Source organism: Periplaneta americana, chromosome 9 (assembly GCF_040183065.1).
Source record: "Periplaneta americana isolate PAMFEO1 chromosome 9, P.americana_PAMFEO1_priV1, whole genome shotgun sequence".
Taxonomy (NCBI): Eukaryota; Metazoa; Arthropoda; class Insecta; order Blattodea; family Blattidae; genus Periplaneta; species Periplaneta americana.
In genome coordinates, this window is record NC_091125.1 from 48,442,230 (window position 1) to 48,458,278 (window position 16,049).

The window sequence follows — 16,049 nt, forward strand, 5'->3', positions numbered from 1 at the left end:
ATCACTTAATATTTTACTATTATTTCCTAACACTTACTAACCACTTCTTTATCTACTATGTCTTCATACCATAATTGTTCCTACAAACTCTACACTTTTGCAACTTCATTTTCGGAAAAAGTAAACTTATATTCGAAAAATCTCAATTTATTTTCGGGAAAAGTAAATCAATTTCGGAAAAGATAAATTAGAATTCGGAAAAACTAAACTCAATTTCTGAAAAAATAATAACTCAATTTCGGAAAAAAATAGTATCAATTTCGGAAGAATTTAAACATTACAAAATAAGTCATAATAAGCATACCACATTTATTTGATAAGAAACATCTGAGGGATATTTTTTTTACAATATCCATAGCCTTCATATTGCCTTTGTGTCCTAGGTTACAAGTAAGATAAACAGTGTAGTGTTTCTAAAGATTATTCTGTTTAAAGCAAATTACAGTACATAGTGTAGTGAAATTAAAATATTTATATTCTGTTTTGAAATAATTAAGGAAAACAGATCACAAGTTGACAAGGAAGAGGTAGATATAATAAGGTATCAAAGGAGTGCGTAACCATTTCCTGATATAAGCAGAAAATGGTGGAGACTGGAAACTGGTGGCTGCAGCTAATGGTGTAAATTACAAAACTGCACATGACTGGTTGAGAAAAGTTGGTGTCCCTCGAAAGAAACGCAGTGGAAAATGCCATTCAAAACTGGCAAAAGAATACATACATTCCATCATTGAATGGACAGAAGAAAATTGTCAAATTACTCTAAAAGAATTATGTGAATGTTTGAGGGAAGAAAAGAGTACTCTTGTTTCATAATGGACAGTGTCCAAATCTCTTGATGAATGTTTAATATCATATAAGTGGATAATATTTCTCAAGAAATAAATTCTGATGAAAATAAGATGCGAAGAAAATCATATATAGAAAAACTACTTGGATTTGTTGGTCAACAAAATCACATTCTTTTCGTCGATGAAACTAATTTCAACTTGTAATGCAGAAGAGATTGAGGACATTCCCAATGAGGAGAAAGAGCTGTTGTTGAAGCGTTTAACAGTACGAGACGAAATCTGCATCTTGGGGGTTGCATTTCTTCAACAGCACTAGAGTTTTGGCAGCGAAAGTGAGGGGCTCTCAAGAGGGAAGATTTCCTGGTTTTTGAGACACTGTCTACATACAGTAAACAAAAAATGGACACAACATGAAAGACATCATAATTGTTCTAGATAATGCTTCAGCCCCTTCCCACTGTGAGGAAGTAATGACAGAAGTAAATTCACTGGATTTCAAATTTGTCACTTAGCACCTTACAGCTGCAGACTAAGCCCTATTGAAGCCATCTGGAGTGCTGTAAAGACAGACATCAAGCAACATCTCCGTGAAAACTACAACATGTTGATGAGGGGTGATCCAGCTGGTATATTAACCCAAAAAGAATTCAGACTTCATTTCTTGGAAAATACCGCTAATGTTGCAATTAAGGTTTTCACCACTCAGATTTGTCTACACTCAGCCAACCATGTGCACAAGCATTACCCTGGAGCCATGCAACTGGACGACATGCCTTTTGGAAGCTGAAGAAAATGTTTGTTGTTTTTATACCTCAGAAAAAAAATCTTGTTACTTGCAATGAATAATTATTAAATTATATTTTCGAATTTTAAATTGTTAAAATACATTGCACTGTATTGGATATTCAGGTGAGATCTATTAATCGTCTTATGAACATTTCTGTAACCTAAAGATAATGTTAATTTATTTGTAACGGCTGTCAATTGTGCAGTATAAAACAGTTTTGCGAATTTGAAATTACTTTTTTTCCGAAAATTGATCTGATCTTTTCTGAATATAAGTTTACTTTTTCCGAAATTGAAATTCATAATTATGCAATAACTATTTGTAAATGCAGTCTCATGATAGTTATTATGTAAAAGGTCATAAGAAAATAATTATTTCATATCTGAAAGGACTGTATACACTGCAAAACCTTCATTTTAGACTAATTTAATTCAATATGTTACCATTTTTAAATATGTACATTCATTAACGTTTTATCTCACACTTTATATTTTATATTTTAATACAATATGGTTAATGTAACCCATTGCACATTAGAATAACAGTTCAATAGAGGTTACAGTGATCTGAAGATGGTTTACAAAACCGAAAAAGTTCATCAAGTAGAATGAAATAAAAATATCACGTTATTATATAAGATAAGTTTATGACGGACTTAAAGAAAATATTGTTAAATCTTAAAACACTTAATGTAAACATTATGTTCACAATAGTTTTAAAATTAAAGAATTAACTTTCTATTTCTGGTATTGATCAGGTAAGATTTAAATTATTTTCCATATTCGAAATAATTATTGTAATATTTTCATAAAAAAAATGTTGAGCTTTTGATAACTCTGAGACAGCAGTGCAGTATTGTATGCGGTCAATATTTCAGGACAGCCGATTAGTCATAGTGGAACAATGAAACAGAATGTAACTTCTTCCACTTTTCCGAGTCCCATTTATAAAAAAATGGGACACTTCAGCACCAGACCGAAACATAAGACAGAACGAGCAGCACAAACAAAGAAGAAAACATAGGCCTAAATAAGTCATGGAAACAACAACATTCCATACCATGAAAAAAATTAACTATGAGACAAATACAATCATGTTGCCTAGAAAGCAAGAATAGTGTACATTTTAATAAGTCATTTTCTGACAAACAAAGCTGGTAGGGCAGGAACATCTTAAGATACTGCACTGAGCTCCAGGAAGGTTTTAAAAGTGTAAGGATTTAATAACAGAGCACAAAGATCAACTGAACTTACTGTATTCATAGGTGACAGTGAGTGAAATAAATTGTTAATGTCCAATACTATATACCCCATGGTAATCCACTATACTAACACATTAAAATAATAAGCAGAAAATATATTTCTCTGGAGATTTTATATCTGAAAATATTACAAATGTTGATATTGCACCGACTTTTGCAATTTTTTCATATCAATCAGAGTTATAAAAGGCACAAAGTATGTGTGGTAATTCATGCAGGAGGCAAGATATACAAGGCAGTCAATGTCAAGCACTATTTGAGATTATAATGAAAAGGTGTTGTATCTACAGTATGTAAGTCTAACTTACAGTTGTAACAAACCTCACAAGTGAATACTAAAGTCGAGCCGTTCTTATTTCTGGTGTGGCTACCCCTTCTCGACTTTTGGCGCAACAGCTCCACGTGATTTCCAAGACGAAGGTAGGCTATAGCATTGTTGCTAAATCTCTGTCAAGCCAGTAATGAACGCAGTTGGTAGTGCAGTGTTATTGTTGTTAGTGCGGTGTTATCGCTGTATTTTGAGCATCATAATGCCGCAGAGAAGTCAGAAGACTATCAATTCACAAAACAGAGAAATGATTCTTAGCATTAGAGATTATTTCGAAAATGAACGTGAAAAATTGGGTAGTTTATTGCCTTTAATGCAAGTGGTGCAAAGAACAGCTGATGCGTGTGGTGTGAACAAGAGCACAGTTTCTCAAATGAACGACAGAGAAGTACGAACAGTCCAGCAAAGAAGAAAATAAACTGAGAACCCCGGGAAAGAACAGAAAACGTGAAAAACTAATCACAAACATAGACAGCTTTGACCACAAGGCCATACGCAATCATATCAGTATTATGCTCGAGGGGAAATTCCAACAAGGAACAAACTTACCAAAGCAGGTGTCTTTAAGGGTGGGAAAACTTCGTTAACAACACTCTTCTTAGCAAAATGAATTTTAAGTACAAGAAGTACAGTGGCCAGAATGTGTTAATGGAGCGACAAGACATGTTTTATGGAGTTGGAGATTCCTGAGACAAATGATGATAGTGGACTTCAAAAACGTCATTTTTACTGACAAAACGTGGGTAAATGCAAATCACAGTGTTTCTAAAATATGGACAGACGACACAACATCCTCAACTCTGCATATATCAACCGGGAAAGGAGGTCGTATCATCATTTGTCATATAGGTTCTGTTAATGGATTCATGGAAGGTGCATTATGGGCATTTCATTCAAAAAAGATAGGTGATTACCACAAGGATATGGACGCTACCCATTACATATCATGGTTTAAGGAAAAACTGTTGTCTAACATTCTTCCCTCTCAAACAATTGTTATTGACAACGCACCTTACCACTCCATGGAAGCTGACAAGCCACCAACTAGCACAAACAGAAAAGGAGATATTACCAAATGACTCTTACGGTATAATGTAACCTGTAGTGCAGATTTAAAAAAGCTGAATTACTGGAGTTGGTGAAAATACATAAACCTAAGTCTCCAATATACAAAATTGACCTCCTTGCTCAAGAAGCGGGACATACCGTTGTTCGTCTGTCGCTTTATCACTGTAGCTATGTACAATGGAATAGAACTGATTTGGGTTCAAGTTACAGGAATTGTGGGGAAAAGCAATACTTTACCACCATTCACCCCTGCCAAAATACTGAAATTGACCAAGAAAGCTGTGTCACAAGTGATCCCAGGAAATCAGAGAGATGTTGTAAATTACACAAGGAACTTTATACAGAAAGCATGGGAGCAAGAAGGTGTGATGGAGAAACAAGTTGAAGAGGTTGTCATCAATTTGGGAGAGGAAGATAGCAGTTTCAGCAGCAGCAGTGATGATGATGATGATGAAGAAGAAGAAGAAGAAGTTGATAATATTCCTATGGCGGCAGCAGGAACCAGCAATGATTATAGCAATCTAGTCGGAGCACCTCTAAATTGAAACAATACCAGTAAGAAGGTTCTTCGTGTAATTTTTTCATGTAGTAATAGCTGATCATGACAAAGTTTCTAACACTAATATATTTTACTTAATTTACAGGTTATGCAGTTTTAGTTCTTATTAATTCACATAAAATGTTTATTTATTACATTTTACAACTTTCTCCGTTTTAGTAATTTCTATTAATTGTTTCTGTATTTACGAAAATCGTTATTTAAAATGATCAGAAAAACCAAGTATAGCACAACATGGTAAGTCTTCTGTGTCCTGGGATTGAAACTCTAAATCATAATCAACAATAACAATAATATATAATATTATGTATGTATATATTACTAATTATTTATCGTAGGAAATCATTTTTCGTTCGATGTTTAAGAATGGGCATGTGTTAAAACTTGATTAAGAGTATAAGGGTAGACTTGACAACACAGTAACATCCACCGTGAGTGTGAAGCGGTATGTTGTCTGCATAACCTTGACGACAACCACTGCCAGTGAAGCAGCGAGTCAGCTGACCAGAAGCTATCTGTGATTTGCTGCCAGAAATAAGAACAGCTCGACTGTAGCTGCTGTCCATCAACATTTAACAAAAATATTTATATATACCATATTTACAAGAAATTTCAAAACTTTCAAAATTCTCCAGTTTTGAATGATTTAATCCTCACTGTATAGAGAAATTTAAGTGTACGTTTTACGAATAAACGAAAGCATTATTAGTACACAAAACTTACTTATATCTGCATCATTTCCACCCAAATCATCTGACTTAAAATCATCCTCTTCATCATCAGTTATTGGTGTAGACTTCGTAGTAACAACACGAGATCTGGTCTGAGAGCAAATTACAGGCTATTAAGTGGGTGATTATTGGAAATTTTAAACACAAACAAGAATAAGAGAGTGAAACACAATTCTCACAATACTGATCTATCTACATTAGTTATATGAAATTATGGACATTATAAATGTATATTCTTTATATCACTACAAACTTTGGTTAAAAGCTTTTTTCTTATCCAGTGGCAGTTCTTGACTTCACCTGTTTTGCCCAAGCATCCCCATCTAGGAGTGACAAGCAGAAGCTGTAGTTCTTTTTGGTGCTGTAGATGCTCTCAGGGCACCATGAAAGATGAATTATAGTACTACAGGATGATGATTAATGGAGTAATGGTGGAATGCTGATAGTGGAAACAGAATATCTACCAAAAATCCTATACTACCAAGTACCATCCTCATCCACCACAAATTCCACTTGGAACCATCAGGATTCGAGCCTGTGTTACCAGCATAAAAAGCTGATTCTCTAGCCTTTCAGCTAACGGTGTGCTTCATTTAATGAGCAAATGAAAGAGACGGAGAGAGGTGATATCACTTTTGAAGACAATGGGAATTGTTTTAGAATATGAAAAGAATTATTCTAGGAGAAATCCTGCAAAATGCACACATAGAACAAAATATTTAACAATTTCTATACGGACTTGTTGGAAAATGGTGCAGTTTTCATACAATGTGAAGAGAAAAGAAGTACTGCAATGCAACATCTACAATAAAACTATGTGAAAAAGGAAGATGAGTGAAAATGTCAGGAATCTAGGAAAGAACTAAAAACTATTATTAATAGTGCATAAAAATTCGTATTTTGTTTATGGTATAATCGTGCATAAATAAAAATAAACAAATAAAAGTAATAAATTCTAGATGGGGAAAAATGGGTTTTGGAATCGTCTTTGGCTGGTATTAACTTGGAGGAAACTAACCATTGCACTGTCACAATACTAGAAGGTTACTATGGCCAGAAGGAGGTAAGGAAGAATTATGTGGCCTATATAGCAACACACCATTAGCCAAACAGCTAGTGCATCGGATTTCCACGCTGGTAACCCAGATTCAAATCTCAGCTGGCCCAACTGGAATTTGTGGTGGACAAAAAAGTTGATGTTTGGTAGTAGGTTTTCATGGAGTACTCTTGTTTTCCCTACCGACACTCCACCATTGCTCCATTAATCATAATAATCATCATCATGCAATGTTACATAGTTTGTCTCCGATAGTGCACTAAAGACAATGTCTTCGTGGCGAGTGAAAAAGCTACAAGCTTTGGTGTGTAGTGCAGTAGATGAGATGCTTGGGTGAATGACAGAAGTCAAGTGCCCGCCATTTGTTAAAAAAAAATGTCACAAGCTCAACTTTAATGTTTCAATTACATCTAAGTCGCTTTACTTGTATTGCATATGGGCTCTCAGTGAAAACAGCAGAAGTGATATGACAACAGTTTCCAGAAGTGAACACTTTAATGTCTAGTATTAAAGAGGTGTTTGTGGAGCCTCTATGTGAGTAGCTGTATAGAGAAAACTATCAGATATTCCATTATCCCCTGATCTATTATCTGCATAGATAAATTAAAAGATGCTGCTATCTGTTATTCTCATCATTAATTCAGTGTTATTAAATAAGTTATGGATATCGCACATCAAAATGATTCTATGTAAATACAACAATCACAAGAGATTTTCAGGTGAAACACTGAGAGGAACTTAGTTTTAATTAAGACATACCAATATTTTGCCTCAAGTAATGAAAAAATTAAAAGTGTGTTTTATCCTACAAGAATTTACGTTAATCCTTGAGAAAGGGCAGTGTAAGCTTATCTTAGATGTATTCCATCAATATATGCTGAAAAATTATTGAAAAACTGTGCTATGTTTTACCCTCCACCCCACCAAAAAGAATTGTTTGGTATTTTATATTCTTTGAATAAATATTAGAATAGGGATAATATAGATCCTCCATAATAAATTCCCCTACAGTTTATTTGTGCTTTCAAACACTGTAAAATCATATCTGTAGCAGTTAAGAAATCATTCTCTCCAAACTGACTTGTATCAACAGATAAACGTTATAAATTTATCCCCAAGCATATGGAGAAAATTACTGTTGTAATTTATTTCAAAACAAATTATGGTTACGAGAACACATGTAGAACATTAAATATTAGTAGATTTGGTAGCCATATAAAAGAAGTCCATATTTTGTGGACATTAAGATTTTACTAGCATAAAGGCATGTGTATTTTAGACTTCTTTAATGCATATAAATATTATAAATCCAATGTTCAATTTTATTATTGTTAAGAGATCATCAGGCTAAGAAAATATAATATAACAATGCTCTTAATATTAGTAGATGTTACGAGTTTATGGTTACTTTGGGAGGGGGAGTGAGCTATGAGATCCATTAGGCCTAAGTCTTACCCTGCAAGTATAAATGTGAAGGCCAATGAACATATTTACATATTTGGAATATATTACTTACCTCTACAGGACTCTTGTTCGAATGCACTACTTCTGCAATTTTAGCATTTGCAAGAGTAGAAAATGTTTGAATGGACTTTCCAGCAGTAATCCATGATTCTCTAGTATTTTCTGCCATTTTACACCACCGCTGATAAAGTTTCCATGAATTAATGGGTTCTTTTTCTCCTTCTGCTTTGTGTTGATTCATTACTGAACTCTTCCATAGAAGAAATGCCCAAACTTGTGGTTTAGATTCCTAAGGACGGAAAGTATGTATATGATTATGTGGAAAACACAGTCAAATATGCCATTAGAAATTATGTATAAATAAATTTATAGTGTAGAAACGTGCATTCACATTCATTTAATATTAGAATACAATTAATATTTGAGGAGAAAAATTCGCTCTGACGTCGGGGATCGAACCCGGGTCCTTGGTTCTATGTACCAAGCGCTCTGACCACTGAGCTATGCCGAATTCAATCCACAGCACAGAATCGAATCTTCCTCCTTCAGTGTTTCCCTTTGTGGCCTGACTCCAAGTTAGGCATATATGTTGACGTATATGTCTAGTGTCAACTGCCGTTATACTAGGAGTGCACTCAGTTGAGTGACTTATCTGGCCGGGATTCTGCAGTTATGATGCACTGCTAGCTATGAGAATATTATGGATTTATTAATTTGTCTTACAGAATAATCTCTGCAATGTTGACAATTCATATTTGAGGAGAAAAATTTGCTCCGGCGCCGGGGATCGAACCCAGGTCCATGGTTCTATGTACCAAGCACTCTGACCACTGAGCTACGCCGAATTCAATCCACAGCACCGGATCGAATCTTCCTCCTTCAGTGTTTCCCTTTGTGGCCTGACTCCAAGTTAGGCATATATGTTGACGTATATGTCTAGTGTCAACTGCCATTATACTAGGAGCGCACTCAGTTGAGTGACTTATTTGGCCGGGATTCCGCAGTTATGATGCACTGCTAGCTATGAGAATATTATGGATTTATTAATTTATCCTACAGAATAATCATAATAATTAATACGTGTTTAAGTAATTGGTGATTATGAATGGTGCACAAAAATTACATTTTAACCACGGTTACTGTTTAACCATCATTTCGTAATATATGATTACTGAGTTTTAACTGAGATTGATGCACTTCACCATAAGCAGAACTTCTTACATAAAACAGGAAGTAAACTCTTTAAATCTAATGCGTTTTTAACTGAGGTTGATGCACTTCGTCATATGCAGAACTTCTTACATAAACTCTTTAAATCTAATGTTCAATGTGGAATGACAATGTCTCAAATGCCACCGAGAAAATAAATACACAATATCAGTTCTCACTCGACACTTATGAAAATCTGGATATATATACAAGAAAAGTATCACAAAATGATAAGAATGGTTTAGCAGTTCCTGCTTATACAACCTACAGTATGTACGCATTATATCTGTGCAAAATAATTAGAAAGGAATTAAATGTAGTTTGTCTAAAGGACGTCTGGTAACAGTTACAAAGAAATCTTCTTTTAAATTTTGTGCATTCAAATATATATCTCATTATTTGAGTCAGAACAATGTTGTACAATATTACCAGAACATGAAATTAAATACACTTACTGATAAATTTGCCTTAAATGTTGGTTTTCCACATTCGTTGGCATTTTTATGATCTTGGAATGCTTCAATAAAATGGAACACATAATGACAGGTTCCACAAACTAACACATCCAAGCTGGCCACCTCCTCCTGAGCAGCTGTAACAAGAGAAATGACATGTTATCTTTCACTTGTATCTTATTTTTATTTAATAAACTGTATTACGGACCAGCAGCTGAAGTCATAAATAAAATATTTGCACAAATGATAACAGAAAACCTGAATCTCAACAACCATCAAATATTAAAGTAATTTTTCTAGTTCATTACATTCATTAGATTACTACTATCCATTCTTATTCCACTTACAGAAGATGTAACTCAATCTATCAGTAAATATTTTTAATTCATATCTAAATGTAATCTGTAGCTTATTTCCAAAATATGAAAAAATTAATTCCAAATACTGCAGTCTTGACTTAAACATTGCTGCATACAGGACTCATCTGGCAGTAATGAATCAGTTTAGGTTTCTGTATAGTTGCCACCTTTCTCGTTAATTTTCTAATATTTCACAAAGGATCTATTTATTGATTAAAAAAATCTATTTTCACTACTGGTATGTAATATTTTTAGGATCATATAAGGATAAATGATGCTAACCATATACAACCAACCTGTTGCAATTTCATAAAATTATACTTGCAGGTGATTATTTTTATAATTGCAACATGTGAGATGAAAACAATAGAAACAGGACAGAAGAGGCAACAGACTTCAGTCAACATGTAACAAGTCATAGCCAATTAATTCGAGAGATTAAAAGACCTACGAATTAATCAAGATTAAAAGTATCAGAATTCTACTTCTCATTATTCTCCTTCTTCGATATTGTTAACAAAGCAATCAAATTTCTTTAACCCCAGTGCCAATTCACTACAAACGTACCCAAGTATAATTATAAATTCATTTTGCATTTTTTTTTTTTCATATTATTGTATGATCTCAGCTTTATGTAGATTTGGGTTGGCTATGAGATAGTGAGTGCAAATAGGACCTACCAGGCCAATACTATATAATAGTTTTTGGTAAATGGTAATCATATTATGATCACCCTATACAGAGATATCCATTTTTTAAATATATACTTTATTTTCACAAAACCTAAGTACACCTAGGTGTGATTATTGATATTTGCATGCATCATTAGCATTCATTATTTGGTATAACCCCGTCTGGCTGCAATCAAAGAATCAATTCTTCTTGGCATCTCTTCAATCAAAGTTTCATATAAAATAAATTAATACAACCTCTGTTTTAATTCCGACAGTAACAACATATATGATCTAATCACAAATACAGAAATAATAAAATGACTTGCTCACTAATATAGGCATGCAGAGTGATGAGCCAGCAAGTATTTAGGTAAGGAGAGAGGGAGCTCGCACTCCAATACATTATAGCCTATTTAATACTAAAAACGTTGGTTCTCTTACTTTAACTGCAAAGAGGCATACAGGGAGCAGAATGTTTTCATATCTTCACTGTCACCATCATTACCACTATCATCATCACCACCACCACCATCATCACTTGACTCATTGTCATCACTACTTTCGTCTCCACCCGCAAGATTTATAATGAAGCTATCAATTACATCTTCCACGATGCCTTCTTTCTCCCAACAATAGTCTTCTAACTTTTGTACATTATTGCAGAAAGCAGCCCAGTCGTCTTTAATAACTTGCCTTACACCCTCATGCACTAATATCTGTAGTCTTGTCAGAGCCATATCATCTGTTGTATTATGTGATCTTACGTAGTCTTTTACTTTACGCTAGGTGAGTTCAATTGGGTTCAAGTCGCACATGTAGGGTGGTAATCTCAATACAATATGTCCATGATATGATATACAGTATCATTGTTTCTCTTTGGAATATATTTGATCTATCAAAGAAGAAAGAGTACATTTTCTCACTTTTTTCGTTGCAGGGCATGCCATGTCTCATTAGGTAGTTTTACATTTCCCTTTTTTTAAGGGTCTATGTGTAGATGGTTTGTCAACTTGTTTCTTGTGGTAATCACTGTCAATGACAACAACACAACGCCTATTCATTTCCTCAAGGCTAAGAATTACCTCCTCACTGACACACTACTCAAAATTCTCTTAGTTTATATGGCTGTAATAGTCGCTGGTAGCAGTTTCCATGTTGTAAAGAAGCTTGCAGTCCTCCACAAAACCAAGTGAACCTCCAAGAGGCATAATGATAGGTCTGCTGGAATTATTTACATTTGTTAGCATTTCTAAGACATCAGTATGCTGCCAACATTTTCCTAAATGTCAAATTTACATCTGCCCAACTTTTGTCCAGGTATAGGCCTTATATTGGCATACCTTCTTCCCTAAATTTTCTAATCTGTAATTAATCATAATACATCACTGACACATATGCCGTTTTTGTACTCACAATAAGATATGCATGGAAATAAGGTGTTTCAGGGTTAACACTCGTATCTATGTTATATATTATGACGGTTTTTCATGGTTCTGGGTTATAGCCTCCCATAGTATCGTATGAAATGGATATAGTCATTGCACATAGAGCAAGTATTCATATACAAATATAATTATGTTCATAATGTGTCATTTTAGTACTCACCGTATATCTTACTCGCTGTCATCATCCATACTGTTGGTCAATATAAGACAGTTACTAATAAACAAATACATATTTGGTTTTAAACCAGTTTAGCCATGTTGATACAGAAGTACACTGAAAGTAGTAGAAATTGAAAAGAAAGAAAGAAAGAAAGAAAAAGAAAGAAAAGCCAGGGAATGGGTAGATAAGAGTGAAAGGAAAAAAATAATACAATAATAGTTTTATTCCCCCTCCTTTAGTTAAACAAGACACCTAAGTTAATGCATAACTGGCATATGTGAAATACAGGTGGCTTCAAACATAAATCGAAGGTGTATTATGGTTAATTTACTTCTAATCTTTTGGAGGTATGAACACTTTTAATTTACAATATTCTCTCTCAATTAATAATTTTCGCTGTGATTCACATAATTCCCATTTAAATCCCATCTCATTTAATATGCACCTCAATGCTGTTGCCTTCTACTTGAAATTAATCCTTTCTTATAAAATCAGAAGGAGTTTGTTTTACAAGTACGCACTGCCTTTTCATGTAAATAAAAAAAATTCAGTTAACTTATATCTTTATCACCCGAAGATCAGTCATCAATTTCTATCTTCAATGACTTGGGATGTTTCCGCTTTTTTCCTGAAGTTGACAAGAGACCACCTCCTTCAGTACCATTAATTTAATTCGTTATGATACATTATACAATATTTCGCATCCTTCATTGTAGGGTTTGTTATAGGCATATCAAGACATTTATTGTGGGCTTCTGCTTAACTTTATTTCATAATATTTTTCATTAAGTCTCTATTCTCACTGTCAATTGTTTTACCCTTGGCTTTTTGCCATATTACTGATATACTACACCTATCCTTACATCTGTATCAATATATAGTATGTTTGTTCAGCAATTCGAAGACTGGTCGGAACTTCATCAGTGATATCAATAATGTATCATGCATGAGGCAACTATGTCATAATGGAGTAGTGCGGCCAGTACTTTTCCCCCTCCACTGCATACATTGCTGACTAGTAACATAGTTCATTTACCAGACTTGATATGTACGCAACAATTTTTCTCCCTCTGGCACATATCAAGTGAGATATACTGCCTGATAAATAGATGTATGAGTGTCAGCTATGTCTATAATCAGGGTGCGAATTAAGATTTCTAATGGGGGGAGGGGGATAGAATCCTAGATAGAGAATAACATACATAAAATTATTATTATCCTCATTCGATATGGTTCAACACTTCGTTGCACTGAGTTGCTTGTTTTGCATCTTGATTATTATAATAATTATATCCATGAGCTGGCTTAAGATATGATGTGTAACTGCTAAGTTATTGTTGTCAGCTTACCGGTGATGATAATACATCAATATTATTTTCTTTGCTTAAGTTACTTTATACTGTACTTTATAAAGTATACTTGTATTAAAACAATTATATTTTGTGAGGGGGGACAGAAATTATCCCTGATAGGGATGTTAATATGAATTTATGAGAGGGGGATAATGTTCCAACAGGGGGGAAATCCCCCCACTCCGTTAATTCGCACCCTGCCTATAATGGAATAGCCTATAATGTATTATAATAGGTTACTCAAACAAATCTGTCTGGCATAAAATAAAAAAAACTGCAGAACATTAGTAACAACGTCAATAACTATGAAGCACTATTGTGATAGCAAACAATTCCACTCATAAGCCGGCTTGCAAGACTATTGCACAACATATGGGTCCAATGTCTTCAGTTTAAGAGCAGGGTGAGCATGCTCGACCAAGCTTCTCTCCCTCTGTCTACATGTTTTGCTACCTCATTTCTCTGCATGCCTATAGCATATTAATATCAACTAACAATACAAATTACACACATACCAACCTTATCAACAGAATCCATCTAATAACCTAACACACTAAATATCGTTGTAAAACACCCAACAGGTTACTTTCCGACAACACAAAAAAACTAATTACAGTAACCAATAACATCAATCATAACAATCTGTTCTCCAATATAGCCAACATAAATTCTCATAAACTCACTTTTGCTATCCCACAGTAAAATAGACCATTGTCACTGACAGTGGGTAAATGTTCCACACATAATTACCACTTCAAAGCAATGCCAAATTGTATTTTTGGTCCAGGGAAATACTAGTCTTTTACAAAGACACTCGTAAAAAATATGAAATGGCGGTGATGTGCGTAATATTTAATAAATCCTTCTTGTTAATAATTTATCCCCTCACCAAACCCAACCTAACACTGACAGTGAAATCCTTGTGACTAATCTATATCATTAAACTCTACCTAACCATGTCATTGACAGTGAAATCCAATCTTATCACTAATGTATCTCATCAAACCCCACTAACCATGTCACTGACTGTGAAATTACCAAATTGTGTCTCGTCATAGTGACACTAATCAATCTTCTCATGAATTTATTATGTAGGTATAACTCAAACCTAATTTTTTTTTTTTTTTTTTTTTTTCATTTATTGTATTCCATAGATCTTACAATAGCATTGAAGCTTTAAGATTTGGAACAAGTCAAAATTTTACATTACAATTTTTTGGCGAGATGTAGTGAGATGAGGCAGAGGATTTGCCACAGATTATCTGGCATTTGCCTTATGGTTGGGGGAAAACCTATTAGAAATAATAAAATGGTAAAGGTTACGTATGTACCGGTCACTATAGGAACATCTTAAAATACCTTGAAAATGCCTTGGATTTATAGTTTTGATTATTAGAAATTGATGTGATCACTAGGAGAGCTGTATGCTTACCCAACCCAACTCGCTCTAAATCACGTTATACGAAAATCGTTGTGCGTAAATTAAAAATACAGCCATATTTCTTAATGTAACAGTGGGTTTCAATATCAACATAGTAATAATACTACACACATAATCAAACCTAACCTGTCACATAACACTACACATCTAATCAAACCTAACCTAACCTGTCACATAATACACACCTAATCAAATCTACTCTAACCTAACCTGTCACATAATACACATCTAACCTAACCAAACCTGTCACATAATGCTACACACCTGTAGTAACATTCCTCACATTTAGTATCATTTCGTTTACATGTAATACCAACCCTGCAACTCGTGTCGTGGGCCATCTAGTGGAAGTGGATAGTATTTCATCATAATGCCAGAAGAAAATATGGCAACTTTCATAATAATTATGTTTAAATGTGTTGTGGCTGTGATAAAAGTGTTGAAAATTGGTTTATAGTGCCACACTGGTGGTGATAAAAGTGTGCAATATCTTCAGTGGCCGGTCAATACTCTACCTTGTCCCTAACATGTCACAGATACGTATATGCGAGACAAAACAAAAGCCTAAACTTAACTAATGTCACAGATTCGTATATGCAAGGCATAGCGTGAAACTTTCGTAATGTCACCAAAATTATATTGAAATTCTGAAATTTATGTCTTCCCCAACTTTTGAGGTTGCCATATGACAAAGAATAATGAAAATAAGATTACAATCGAATAAAACATAAGAAATCAGGAATTTTACAACATAGTGATCAATATAAAATTTAATGTGATAAAAGGATAAAGAAAGAGGAGACAGCTGAAGGTGTAGAAGCGAAGAACAAGGAACAAACTCAGCACTACACCTTTTTCAGTTGTATTTCAGAAAATATCAATTGTATTTCAGAAATTATCAAATGTAT

The 16,049-nt window shown here is 34.1% G+C and overlaps 1 protein-coding gene across 5 annotated transcripts in view; it reads right to left on the reverse strand.

Annotated features, from left to right (window-relative positions):
• Chro (chromator) overlaps positions 1-16,049 on the reverse strand; it is a 47,918-nt gene that overhangs the window by 30,457 nt on the left and 1,412 nt on the right. For all 5 annotated transcript variants that reach the window (XM_069834647.1, XM_069834649.1, XM_069834646.1 and 2 more), the window contains 3 exons: positions 9,711-9,847; positions 8,099-8,335; positions 5,518-5,617 (listed from right to left, as the gene is read on the reverse strand). In XM_069834647.1, coding sequence (XP_069690748.1) covers positions 5,518-5,617; positions 8,099-8,335; positions 9,711-9,847 — 474 coding nt within the window. The remainder of the gene's footprint in view (positions 1-5,517; positions 5,618-8,098; positions 8,336-9,710; positions 9,848-16,049) is intronic.